Source organism: Copadichromis virginalis, linkage group LG23 (genome assembly GCF_057382275.1).
Source record: "Copadichromis virginalis isolate Kocher_CV1m ecotype Utaka linkage group LG23, C_Virginalis_male_GT1.1, whole genome shotgun sequence".
Classification (NCBI taxonomy): domain Eukaryota; kingdom Metazoa; phylum Chordata; class Actinopteri; order Cichliformes; family Cichlidae; genus Copadichromis; species Copadichromis virginalis.
In genome coordinates, this window is record NC_140639.1 from 28,678,528 (window position 1) to 28,693,127 (window position 14,600).

The window sequence follows — 14,600 nt, forward strand, 5'->3', positions numbered from 1 at the left end:
TTAGGCTACAATACTCCTCAATAAACACCAGAAGACGTCACTAGATATGTGATTTATTCACAAATAATAAATGTTTATCTGCAGTAACCTCAGAATAACCTTCATTTTCCATACTCACAGCCTCATACCTTTTTCAACCCATGTGGTGCTACGGCAGGGATCAAACTAGATCATCAGGCAAAACATACAAAATTATATAATAATACAGATGACTGAAATTTTGAAATATTAAATAAGTATCCAAGCTTAGCTGGATTTTAAAAAACAAAAAAAAAACAGTAAATACCATATCTTGGTCCAGTCAAAATGCATTACAATCTCTGTCAGTTTTCCTCAGTTAACAAACATAAGCATAGAAGTGAGCCTGAAAATGTTTATGTGCCTGTGTATGGAGGCGTATTTCATTGACACTTAGCAACATTACATTTTTACAGAAGAAAAAAATCACAGTGATGTTAAAAATGCTATTTTATCAACTTCCACGTGGCTTTCTTACCTCACAAACTCATTGGTCCAACATATAAATCCTGAAAAAACAAAGTGCTGAAAAGGGGCTTCTTGATGTTGCTCCTGTCTATTATTGTAGGGTCTTTATCTTACAATTTAAAAAAGAAAGAAACCCCCCCAAATTGAACAGGCGTTAATACTGCCAAGATTCTCGTTGATACTCGCATCGAAATAAAAGACTGCTGAGAATAGCTGCTGTTGGCAGTATATGAGCTCACTGTGTGTCAATTCAAGTAAAGTAAGATCTCCTACTTTTTCAAACTCTCTGGGTTAACATCGTAAAATGCTTGTTGTGCTCAGCTCACCTTTCTTTGGAAACAGCGTTTCTTAGGAACTGCTTTCTGCCCCTCTCTTTTCTTTCTTGTAATTATTTGATTTTGCTTTCTTGTAGAAAGACATGACTCACAGTGTGCATTAGCGCTCGCCTAGGCAGAATAAATCAGTTGTGCTATAAAAGTGAGTCAAGCGTGGGATGGACTGAACCATTTTGTGTTTTTCTAATATATATTAATATGTACAGAAGTGTGCTTTGGACCTCGTACTTAAATTTGAACCATCTCATTCATCATTTACCTTTCTCTCATATTTATTTCAGACAGTTTCCATGTTTTCCTCCTGCGCCTTTTGTTTTACATTTTACCTCATCTTTGTCACTCCATTCTTTGCATCTTCACAACGATCCTCACTTTGCTCTGTGGGTTGATAACACAAAGTTATACGTTTACAGCAAACATATCCAGCAACTCCCTGCTCTGCACCCATAAAAACTTCAAGGACAGCCCTTCCTTCCTAAACAAGAAGAGGATACATTGATTTGATGAGGGACATCAGGGTCAAAAGTGTTTTTTAATTACATGCTAGGTCTTTGTTGACAAAACTACCCCTTAAAGATTTATGAATTTTACAAGATTACAAGTTGTAATTTTTTTCTTTTTTTTTTTCATTTCTAAAAACCTGTTCCTTCCATAAATGGTGAAAAATCCTAATCAATTAGAGATATATTTTTGCCTCATGGGGTTTCCCAAGGCAAATGGCAAATAACCCTCTCCTTCATCTCTTCTCTCACATTTATTTCAGACAGTTTCCGTGTTTCTTTTCTAGGTTTTCTCGCTCACCCTTTTTTTGTTTGACAGTATATCTCTTCTTTGCCGTTTCTTTCTTTCTATCTTTACACCCATCCTAACCTTGCTTAATGAGATGATAACATGCTTACATTGATTCACACGTTTACAGCAAACATATCCTGTAACTCCATGTACTCCGACCAGTCAGACATCAAGGGCAGCCCTTTCTTTGCGAACAGGAAGAGAACATCTTGGTTTGATGAGGGATATCAGGGTCAATTTTCGAGCATAGCTGTGTTCATCAAGGCACCTAGAACACGCTAGGTCGCTGATGATTGGTTTTGTAATTGTATGACCAGATTCGCAGTGAGGTTTGCTGTGCCCAAATGTATAGGGAGGGTTCATTGTGCATGTCTGGCAGAGGATCCTTGTTTGTTAGATCTTTAACTTCCCCTTCCAGCAACGCAAGGATGACAAGGATGAAGGGTTATCGAAGTTGACTGATCAATTGTGGTAGCTCTATTGCCGAGATATCTGCACTGAGTAGTGGCACCAAAGCTGAAGGGAGCCATCAAGCTGAAGGAGTCCAACCAAGCGTGGTTAGCTGTTGGGCTTCTGGACACAGCTGACGGGTACCCTTGGCAGTGACTGAAGCAAAAAATTTGAGTGTTGGAGGAGTTTAATCATACTACCTCCCCCAACCCATGACCTATTGAGTTTAACCTCCACGCTTCCTTCCTCTAAGCTCCTCCTCCACAGGTATAAAAGTAAGCTGAAATTAAGCCACCTATGTTCAGGGCAGAGTGGAAGACGCAGGAGACAACTGGACTGAAAGAGGGAGGTGGAGTAGGAAGGTTAGACTGATTAACTGAACTGACTGCTGTCAGACTGCACTGCAACCATGGGAGTGACAGTAAGTTTGGACTGAGCTCGACAGTTTTGGATTGCTCAGGGTTGAATATTCTTGCCGCTTACTTACACATTAGCTTACATCTCTGTTAAATTTCTTTCTTTTTTTTTTACTTCTTTATCAACTGTGAAGAGACATTTTTCGAAATTATATAAACAATGACACATTTACTTCATTATGTAAAATCTGAAAGGCAACTTTCCAGCATGTTTCATGTTGTATCAGTTTTATTTAAAACCCTATTTTGTGACACTGTGAAAACATACATTAATTTCTTTACAGCTTTAGAAACTTAAAACATATTCTAAAATGATCTATTTGAATTTGAATTTGCTGTTCTAATATTTAACAGCATATCAGTTAACAATATATTATTCTTTAATTGTTGACAATAATTAATAATTTAGTTTCATGCAACTTTCTGCTTTAAAATCACCTTCGATTTTAGTCGTATTCAGAACTCCCTTTTGTGACACTTTGTTCATAACAGAAAATGAAAGATGATTACAAACTGGCGGCAACCGCAGACCACGAAGAGAAGAGGAGCAAGAAGGGTAGAAAAAATAGGGATACGGAGGACCTGAAAAAAGAAGTTGACCTGGTGAGTACGTAAATTATGTGAAGCCACTCTGGGATAATCTTTCATGTAAGTGTTTGATTGGCACAATTTAAGTATGCCAATATAGTATAAAGAGTTTATAACATGTGAAAATCCGTGTTCAAACACAAAAAGATTCTTATCTTAAAATGACTCTGTATGGAGCAATGTGTAAAGTGCAGATGCATTTTGTCCCCTGTGTCCTTCTGGAGGAATTTACAGGGATGTTTTTTAAGCCTCAAATGACATTTTCGTCTTTTTCTCTCCCACACTCTCCTTAGGATGATCACAAATTAAGCGTGGACGAGATTCACAGAAAATATGGAACCGACCTAGTCATGGTGAGGACTCCGAATATGTGTCTTTGTTTTTGTGAGTGTTTGAGATGGTAAGGACAGAGGCCAGGAAAGATCAGGTAGTCTTGAAAAACATCATGGTGTGCATGCAAATAATAGCATATAAAATGTTCAAGATCTCAGTTTCTCACCCACTATGAGCAGTATCTAGTTACGGAGTTCTGTTTTATTGGTCTAGTTTTACAAACCAAATTCTTCAAATTTGAACAAAATGAAAACTAAAAGACTTTTAATCCACACGAGCCACTATTTTTTTCACATCTCTTTTATAGGTAAGCATGTTAAACAACTAAAAAGCAATCAAATAATAATAACTTAATAATTTGCTATATGTTCTCCAGGCTTAATCTTTTTGAACTTTCTTGTTTTTTCAGTCATTTGTTGCCTTGACAGCTTTTGTGTGGCCTGTAGCAAACATCAAATTTAACATTAGCTCATTTTGTGCATAAAATTGTAAAATTACAGAGAAAATACCACTGCCTTGCCACTGCTGTGCCAAGTAAAAAAACGGCATTGGAAAGGCAAAATTAAGAGGGTGACAGGAACCAGTAAATATACTACAATATTACTGTTGTAGGATGTAACTATACTGTACTACACATGTACAGACAAGTCTTTTGAACTTCTGGGGTAACTGAGACACTGTTTTTAGGGTCTCTCCTCCTCCAGAGCAAAAGAGATCCTGGCCCGAGATGGCCCCAACGCCCTCACACCTCCTCCCACAACACCCGAATGGGTCAAGTTCTGCAAACAGGTAGGAGTCCAACATCCTCACCATGAAAACCACAAACCTGTGTTTTAACTCACACATTATAAATGCAAAAAAAAGTAAGTACAACCACCAAAGGTTAAATGTTATTTCCCCTGGTTTCCAGCTGTTTGGTGGTTTCTGCATGCTGCTGTGGATTGGTGCCTTCCTCTGCTTTGTGGCTTATAGTATCCAGGCTGCCTCAGAAGATGAACCTGCAAGTGATAACGTAAGCGAGTCTTTATCTAAATTGTTATTGTGACCATTAATTCAATTCAATTCAATTCAATTTTATTTATATAGCGCCAAATCACAACATAAGTCGCCATTAAGGATCACCTAACTCTCTCGTGTCTCTTCATGTAGTTGTACCTAGGTATCGTCCTTTCTGTTGTGGTCATGATCACGGCTTGCTTCTCCTACTACCAAGAGGCCAAGAGCTCCAGGATTATGGATTCCTTTAAGAACATGGTCCCACAGGTGAGACACTGAAAGGAAAACTAATGTAAATTCAACATATTTACAGCTTATATGAATTAAGAAACTGCAGTATTTTTGCACAGTCTTAAGGGAAAAGTTCTGCACTGATGATACATTTTATCATCTGAAATTTTGGTGTTGGCATTAAATTCAAACCGGGTTAATCAAAAATTCCTAAAATCTTTGATTTCATAGCAAGCCCTGGTTATCCGTGACGGAGAGAAGAAAAGCATCAACACTGAGGAGGTGGTGCTTGGAGATTTAGTGGAGGTGAAAGGAGGAGACCGGATCCCTGCTGATCTGAGAATCATCTCTGCTCACGGCTGCAAGGTCTGTATCTCAAATACTCTTTATGCCACCAAACATTTTTGTAGAGCATGTGTTTGATATCTACTATTATTTATTTATTTATTTAAATGAGAAGAAGACATGCTGTGATGTTTAGTTAGTTTTAGACATAGTTTAGTTATGGCCGGCGACAGAGTCAAGCTCAGCCCTCAGTCCATTTAGATTAGCTAATCTTGTGCATGCAAGCTGATTGCTCAACTGTTCAACATTTTTATGTATCCCACTAGTAAATCTGAGAAGTTACTAGCTATGTTGATTGGATGTGGTGGTCTTCATTCTAAGTAGCTTTTCTTTGATCATATCATAAACTGTTCCCATTTGTTTCTTAAGTTTATTATTATTATTTTTTACAAAAATATTTAATTCTGTGTTTTCATGTCACTGATCCCCTCACTGATCTTCGTTTGATTTTGTTTGTTATCTCTCAGGTGGACAACTCCTCCCTGACGGGTGAATCAGAGCCCCAGACTCGTTCTCCAGAATTTTCCAATGAAAACCCACTGGAAACCAGGAACATTGCTTTCTTCTCCACTAACTGTGTAGAAGGTAGAGTATGAACAGCTTGTGGTTGACAATTTGAGTGTGGTTTTTATTTGATGAAACAGTAGTTTAGTGATGCTTGCTGGTAATCCACAAAATAAGAAGGATAACAAGGAAGAATGAAATCATCTATTGTTCTGTGGACTCTGTGTCTCTTCAATTTTCAGGCACAGCCAGAGGAATCGTCATCAACACTGGAGATAATACTATCATGGGCCGTATCGCCACCCTGGCTTCCAGTCTTGAAGCTGGAAAAACTCCCATTGCCATTGAGATCGAACATTTTATCCACATCATCACTGGAGTGGCCGTGTTCTTGGGTGTTTCTTTCTTCATCCTCTCCGTCATCCTTGGATATAACTGGCTGGAGGGTATTATCTTCCTCATTGGTATCATTGTCGCCAACGTGCCAGAAGGTCTCTTGGCTACTGTCACTGTGAGTTTTGGTGTCAAATGACATTCTCTGCAGATAGCTTATGTCTTAGTGTCTGCAGTTGTCATAGTTTTGAAAACTTACGTTTTGTCTGTAGGTGTGTCTGACTCTGACTGCTAAGCGCATGGCCAAGAAGAACTGCCTGGTGAAGAACTTGGAAGCTGTCGAGACTCTGGGCTCCACCTCCACCATTTGCTCTGACAAGACCGGCACCCTGACCCAGAACAGAATGACCGTGGCCCACATGTGGTTTGACAACCAGATCCATGAGGCCGACACCACTGAGAACCAGAGCGGTACCTCTTTTGACAGGAGCTCTGCCACCTGGGCTGCTCTGTCCAGAATCGCCGGACTCTGCAACCGGGCCGTCTTCCTGGCTGAACAGAACAAAGTTCCTGTTTTGAAGGTGATAAACTTTCATTTCTTAAGGCTCTTGTGGTTGGCAAGTAAAAGCTTTGGTATTTTAAATAAGGCATAGGATGTAACTTATGAATCCATTTTACCAACTCTGTCTTTTTCTAAAAATCCACAGAGACATGTGGCTGGTGATGCATCAGAAGCTGCCTTGCTGAAGTGTATCGAGCTGTGCTGTGGATCTGTTAGTGACATGAGAGAAAAATACCCCAAAATTGCTGAGATCCCCTTTAATTCCACAAACAAATACCAGGTAAATCATCCATACAGAGTGACAAATCTCAAAAATACATTGTACATGCTTTGGTTTGTGAACTTCTGTTTCAAAGCTTTGTGTTTAAATCAAAAGTCCAGTAAGCCAATTTTCTCAAAAATACCTATACAGTCTGACTTCTTGTTGTTATCAGTGGAGTCATCCTTTGCTGGCAGGAGTACAGTTTAAGGCAATAAACCTTGACGGTATGTTGTTGTGGAAATGCACAGTAGTATACTTCTTTGAAGTGCAGTGCCTGGTTCACATATATACTTGGGACATTGCAATGTAAAGTCTCCATGAACAATTCTATGTGGTCACAAATAATCGGCAGGCACAGTGACATCTCCACCAATGCTTGCACTCACTGCTAGATGGTGAAATTCAAGTCACACTCAAGATTACCCTTGCAAATGTAGAACGCCTAATGAGGGCCTAATTTTTGAGACCTGAAAACTTTGCGTTTAAATCAAGGCTTTCTGTTGCCCCACAGCTCTCCATCCATAAAAACAACACCCCTGGCGAAACCAAGCATTTGCTGGTGATGAAAGGAGCTCCAGAGAGGATTTTGGACCGCTGCTCCACCATCGTGATCCAGGGCAAAGAGCAGCCTCTGGACGCTCAGCTGAAAGATTCTTTTAATAGTGCCTATCTTGAGTTGGGAGGCCTTGGAGAGAGAGTTTTGGGTACAGCTTCACTTCTTTTTATATCAGCATTTATGAACTGTTTGTTTACTGGAGAAAATTTAATCTAACAAGTACTTTCTGTGTGTCTTTTTCAGGTTTCTGCCACTATAACCTCTCTGATGACCAGTTCCCAGAAGGCTTTGCTTTTGATGCTGATGATATGAACTTCCCCACTGAAAACCTGTGCTTTATTGGCCTCATGTCCATGATTGACCCTCCTCGTGCTGCTGTGCCCGATGCTGTGAGTAAATGCAGGAGTGCTGGAATCAAGGTATGCTAACTTTTTTGAAACAACAGATTTTAAACTTTCTCTTTTTTCAAACTGTGGTCAAAACTTCAAGTTAAATATTTTTCTTATCTTTTCTTTCTCAGGTCATCATGGTCACAGGTGACCATCCAATTACAGCCAAGGCTATTGCTAGAGGTGTGGGTATCATCTCAGAAGGCAATGAGACTGTTGAAGACATTGCTGCCCGCTTAAATATTCCAGTTTCAGAGGTCAACCCTAGGTTAGTTTTCTTATCAAGATTTATTTAGCTAGCTTTGAACATTTTGTGAGCATAAGAGGCAGCTGTTCAAATTAAATCAAGTTTGGCTAATGAAGGTTTTGACATCTGCAGAGCCTAAAAGGCTTTTACCATTAATTTGTGCAAGAAAAAATAATCTTGATATGGTTCTTAGCTACTGGCTTTCCTGTTTCTTCATCAGCAGTACAAGACTATACTATACTATAATCCTGAATCAGTAGTCATCTTCGTAACTCAAGTGCAAATAATACCTAATAAATGCAACACATGTGATTCATTATCTGCAATGGGAAGACAACAAGTAGAATATGTTGTAAATGTAGCTTTTTGCTGAATGTTCCATCATCAACTTTTGCTGAGGCTGATGTTATTTTCTTTCCCCCATTATTATCTTTTTCTAATATCCTTAACATAGTCTGTGCTTGGACACAGGATGTTGGACTACAGCTGCTGTTCGTTAATAGATGATTCTTATATAGTGCTTTCCTGCTCTACTTGAGTACTTGAAGTACTTTGTACAACATGCAACATTTATCCATTTATTCATGCACATTGACACACGAGCCAGCAACCTTCCAATTAGCGAATGAACTCCTCTACCTCCTGAGCCACACTACTGTCATCCAGTTGTCCCTCATTTATTGTGGGAGTTACGTTCTAAAAATAACCTGCGATAAGTGAAATCCGCGAAGTAGCCAAGTTTATTTTTTGCAATTATTATAAATGTTTTAAGGCTGTAAAACCCCTAACTACACACTTTTTTCAGACAGGCATCAAGATTTTTACACTTTTCTCTCTTGTTTAAATACTCTCAAAGTTCAAACCTTGTAGAAAAATAAGTGCAGTATTATAGAATGAAACTGAAGGCACCCGCAGGTGATGATGCTTCGTCGACATTGTTGTGTTTGTTGGGGAGAAAACTTACAAACATACAGTGCAGCACTTCAGAGTCACACTGCAAGCGAAGATTTATGTAAATTTGACAAGTTGAACGCAATCTGTACTGTGCAGGAGACACTGCACGAGGTTGATTGAAAATGGTCTACAGCCAATCAGGACGCAGAATACAATGCGCATTAAAAAAGAAAAAAGAAAAAAAAAGCATGCAGAATTGCACAAAAAAAAAATCAGCGAAACACCTCTGTACTAACACTACTGCAATCTAATCTACAGGGAAGCTAAGGCCTGCGTCATCCATGGTAGTGAGCTGAAAGAAATGACCCCAGAGCAGCTTGATGATGTGCTGAAGCACCACACTGAAATTGTATTTGCCAGGACCTCCCCTCAGCAGAAACTGATCATCGTGGAAGGATGCCAGAGACAGGTGAGCATCAGGGGTGGCGGGAGTGGGGATTCTCACACACACAGTTTCAACATTGTTTTGTTTAAAATGTATATAAAAAAATGCTTTCTTCCAGGGAGCCATTGTGGCCGTGACAGGTGATGGTGTGAACGACTCTCCAGCTCTGAAGAAAGCTGACATCGGTGTTGCTATGGGCATCGCTGGATCTGATGTCTCCAAACAGGCTGCTGACATGATCCTGCTAGACGATAACTTTGCCTCCATTTTAACTGGAGTGGAAGAAGGTAACATCTATATCAAGACTTGGAAAAAAAGTAAAATTCCATAAAATACAAAGCTTCGCAGCAGCTGCTGAATTCCTTTTTCAGGCCGCCTGATCTTTGATAACTTGAAGAAGTCCATCGCCTACACTCTGACCAGTAAAATCCCAGAGATGTCGCCATTCCTCTTCTTCGTGCTTTTTGACATCCCTCTTGCCCTGGGAACTGTCACCATCCTCTGTATTGACCTGGGAACTGACATGGTGAGATTTTGCCTGATTCTGTTCAATTCAGTTTAATTCAATCTATGTAGAACAAAATCACAACAACAGTCACAAAAACAATGATTTTAGAAGGCAGAATCATCCACGCTGTTTTAGCTTTAGCACATTCTGTTAAACACGTTTAACTAATTGTTGTGTTATCTGGCCTCTTAGATAAATAAAGTTTGGTATTATCCACATAGCAGTAAAAGTCAATGTAAAAGGGAAGCATGTATAATGTAAACAGAATTGGTCCTAGCATGGAACCCTGTGGAACTCCATAATTAACCTTAGTGTGAGAAGAGAACTCTCCATCTTACATGAAGAAACTGTAGTCCATTGGATGGAAAGGATTCAAACTACTGTAGCACAGTACCTTTAATACCAGCAGTATCACTGAAGCTGTTTCTGTGGTGTAATGTGGTCTACACTGACTATTTAGAAGTACTAATTATTACCTTAACCAGATCAATCGTAGGGAGAGAATCTAAATAAATATCAGTAGTATTAAAGCTTACTGTGAGTAATGATATGTTTGTGACATTGTTATTAAATGTTGTTTTTTAAATAGTTCAAATATTACTTATGAAGAAATTAATAAAGTTATTTATACTTAAGTAAGTTGGGTACAGTGCTGAAAAGAAAACTGCGATTTTTGCTGTTTTCCTTGATCAGAGATGGATAGGAAGATGTCCTGGGTTAATGAGGGGGCATTTCCTCTCCAGCTTACTGAATCTGTTCTACACAGAAGCTCAAGCGGAAGATAATGCATTTATGGGTGGATAATTTGTTTTTTCTTTTTCTTTTCTTGTGCCATGACAGGTCCCTGCCATCTCCCTGGCCTATGAACAGGCTGAAAGTGACATCATGAAGAGGCAGCCTAGAAATGCCCAAACAGACAAGCTGGTGAATGAGAGACTCATCAGTATGGCCTATGGGCAAATTGGTAACACATCGTTCACTGTTTAACCTTTAGCTATATCAAATCTGTTTTTAATACTTTTGTGCTGTTTTAAGCCTTCCTCTACTGCCCCCTGCTGGATTTTGTTTATACTGCAGACACTAAAACACCTTTAAATATCATATCCAAAATGGGTACCGTCATTTGGTGAGGAAGTTATTGCTTATAGATTGAATGCAATCATTAATTTAAATGCATATTACTTTATTAAATTGAAAGATTTTTTGTTTGCAGGCATTAAAAACGGAATCCGTCAGTTTTTTTCAGGCAAATCTGATCATTATTTAATTTGTTAATAGGTTAAACGTGCGGCATTGTTTCAAACAATTAATGTGTTTAATTTTCATTCACCATGGATTTGCAGAGTGTTACATTGACATGTCATATTTGCTACTGCTTTCTTTAAGAAGAGGCAGCCACAGTTGTTATTTATATTTGTCATTAGTAAAAGTTGAAACCCTGTCTGATAAGCATTCTTTGATGTTTTTGCTTCTTTTAGGTATGATGCAGGCCTTAGGTGGCTTTTTCACTTATTTTGTCATCCTGTCTGAGAATGGATTCCTCCCCAAAGATCTGGTGGGAATCAGAGTGTTCTGGGATAACAGATATCTAAATGACCTGGAAGACAGCTATGGACAGGAGTGGGTCAGTCACAGTAATGTTACTAACTTTACTCCAGACTGTGAGAATTGTAAAACGTGTGTGTTTCAGTGATTCAGTGTTAATTTAGCTTTTGTCCCCCAGACGTACGAGCGCAGAAAGATCGTCGAGTTTACCTGCCACACAGCTTTCTTCACAAGTATTGTGATCGTCCAGGTGGCCGATCTGCTCATCTGTAAAACCAGGACCAACTCCATTGTGAAACAAGGAATGAAGTATGTATGCACAGATATACATGAGATCTCCAATAACAACAGACTTTGGAACCGCCATTTTCCAAATAAACCGGCAAATAAGTCCAGTTTTAACGAGATTAGTCTCTGCTGTTTTATTGATTCTTACATTTATTTATTTCACAGGAACTACGTTCTCATCTTTGGCATCTTTGAGGAGATGGCTCTGGCTGCCTTCCTGTCATACTGCCCAGGCATGGACATTGCCATCAGAATGTACCCTATGAAGTGAGTAAAAACAATCTGATAGGTTTACACTATAATTTTCTACACTGTAATTATACAAATGAACCAAAACACTCAGCATTATTTGGCTACTTTAGAGAAATCGCTATATAAGATAAGATAAGATAAGATAACCTTTATTAGTCCCACACGTGGGAAATTTGTTTTGTCACAGCAGGAAGTGGACAGTGCAAAAGTTATGAGGCAAAAATTAGAATACAATAAGAATAAATACAGTACACAACTGTACAGAATAGAATAAAATAAAATACTATATACAGTAGAATAAAATAAAATAAATATACAATAAGATAAAAATAGAATACAAATACAAATACTATATACAACTGAGTAAAAATACAAATACAAATATATTCAGTTTTGCTATTTCACCCATGTTTTTGTGGCTGCCTAGTTTGCCATCTTCATTTATGCAAAGACGATCATGTCCTTGTATTTTGTTAAATGGAGTTTTAGTGTTGTTAATATAAAATAAAATATGTTTATTACTGTCATTTCCACTTTGTAGTAAAGCGCACAAGCTGCGATATGGGTTGCTCTCCTCTAAAAAGAAAAAAGTTAAGACACTTTTAGGCTCATAGGCTCAGAAATTCATACAATCTTGCCAAAGAATATCCAAGAGGACCATAAAACATTTGCATTAATTTGTTTACTTTTCCTGTGGGTGTTCTTTAAATGTTGTGCAGTATATCATAAGTTTTCTATGTGTGCATTATGACATTGAAAGGGATCATGTCCGTATGGTCTCTTCTAGACGTGACCAGTAACAGGAATTTTAAGATCAATACTGACACAAATATTTGGTGATTTCAGAACTGATACTGGCCAATTTTTTTCTTTCAGACAGAAAATATGAACAGCTTTCCCTGTTATATATGAGTCCTTGATGTGACAATGAGGTTTTAAAACAGTCTTTCTTTGTCGTGGATTGCTTGTTTATGCTCTGTCCAACTTTGTTCGGGTTAGCTGGGTTTTGTGTTTGTGCCGTTTCAAATATGTGTTGCCAACAGGGAAGTTGCAGAGTGCCCTCTGGTAGGCAAACTTGCAACATCAATGGTCATAAAACGACTGAAGACTTTTTTCTCCCCATGTCTTCCTTACTTTTTTTTTTTAATCAACTGTTATATATCCTGATACTGTTATTTAAGCTGATATATCGACCCCACTGATATATCATTTGGTCTCTAGTCTGTTCTTACTGACCTGTAGCAGTGAGTACCTTCTGTTTTTAGATTTTTTAGATGCGTTGTTTTGCTTCCTCACCTCATAAATTCATTTTAACATCTGGTTGTCTACAGCATAATGTTCACCATCAAAGCTTTTCATGTGCTTTTACAGAACCTGACATAAGAATTTCCAAGATGTTGAGAAGCAAGCTTTTGTGTGGGTTTTTTTTTTTGTCATTTGAAATTGAATCTTTGTCTGTCCATCCTTACCTTAGGCCAATGTGGTGGTTCTGTTCCGTTCCCTACTCCTTCCTCATCTTCATCTATGATGAAGTCAGAAAATATATCCTCAGACGCACCCCAGGAGGTAAGACCTTCCCAGCTCTTTGTTTTACTTTCTGACACACGTAGGACACATTTTTGCCTGTAAACTCTGCATTTTAAATATTAGTGTAGGGGAATGCAAAGGTCATACTTTTTTTACATTTTATCTAAAGGGTTTGAGAAACCACAAACTGAACACCAGAACAGCAAAACGTATTAAGAGTGAAAGGTGAAAAATGTTGATTATTCCAAGAAATGAAAATAAACTGTGTCCTGATGATCAGACTTCAGTTCAGAATTGTACAGGATGTAAATCTAATAATATAAAACCCAAATACACAAACCTCTAGCTCTTCTAGGGTCATATGACTTCATCCCGGGGTGAATATTAATGGCCTCGCTCATGATATCCTCTCATAAGCAACCCTGAGACCAAACTGACACACCCTCACATGTCCCTGAAGGGTAGAGCTCCTAATAGCATCATCACCAAAATCATGGCTGCAGTTTATCTTCTTTATAATCCCCAGTCAAGTCAATTTTTTCCCCAATAACTGTCAGTAAACATAAGCAAAATAAAGTAAAGACAGATAAAAATTAGATAAGTTGGCCACTCTATAATTTTTATTAGAATTTTTCGTTGGATTTGTCTGTAAAAGACAAAAGGAAGTATCTAAACTCTCACATTTGTGGGTGTGCGAATGCACAAGTTGTGTAAAGCGCTTTGAGTGCTCAGAAGAGTAGAAAAGCGCTATACAAGAACCAGTCCATTTACCACAGTTGACATGAAACATCACACTAATTGTGTCTCATTTGATTTCTAGGTTGGGTGGAGCTAGAGACATACTACTGAGCCAACATGACATAGGCTTGGAGGATGTGCGTTTTTCATTACCATCTTATGCAATCTTACATTATTAATATAAATATATATTTATCAGTGTGTGTCACAATAAAGAACATCTGTTGTACACTGAGGCTGCCTGCATGTTAGTGTCTTTTGTAAACACTTTTCTCGTAGGTTTCTCTGTTTTGTTAGCAGTAAAAATACTGATTCAGGATGGGGGTGGGGGTGGGGGGGTGGGGGGGGATTTCCCTGAAGCTTCAGCAGATATAGGACCTGTAATTCATTTCCACCTTTCTACAGTCCTTAGTTTGGTACAAGCTATGTGTCACAAATAAAAAAGTAACATATTAGGACATTTTTCTAATAATTTGCTGAGAGGTTAGAGACCATTTTGTTCAAGAGCACAGAGTATTTTAATGGGCAAAGTGTTGCTAATTTCTTAGATTTTCCATTTTTCCCCCTCCCCTTCGCTC

The 14,600-nt window shown here is 38.4% G+C and overlaps 1 protein-coding gene across 1 annotated transcript; it reads left to right on the top strand.

Annotated features, from left to right (window-relative positions):
- The first annotated feature begins 2,118 nt into the window (after window positions 1-2,118).
- On the top strand, window positions 2,119-14,257 carry LOC146681100 (sodium/potassium-transporting ATPase subunit alpha-1-like). Its single transcript, XM_085449138.1, has 23 exons — window positions 2,119-2,484; window positions 2,972-3,082; window positions 3,361-3,420; window positions 4,088-4,189; window positions 4,311-4,412; window positions 4,550-4,663; window positions 4,859-4,993; window positions 5,440-5,557; window positions 5,719-5,987; window positions 6,082-6,390; window positions 6,517-6,651; window positions 7,145-7,337; window positions 7,433-7,608; window positions 7,710-7,846; window positions 9,038-9,188; window positions 9,283-9,451; window positions 9,536-9,690; window positions 10,513-10,636; window positions 11,151-11,296; window positions 11,396-11,526; window positions 11,671-11,772; window positions 13,232-13,323; window positions 14,105-14,257. The coding sequence occupies exons 1-23, from the start codon at window positions 2,473-2,475 to the stop codon at window positions 14,131-14,133; spliced, it is 3,072 nt and encodes a 1,023-aa protein (XP_085305264.1). The 5' UTR covers window positions 2,119-2,472; the 3' UTR covers window positions 14,134-14,257.
- Window positions 14,258-14,600: the final 343 nt, after the last annotated feature.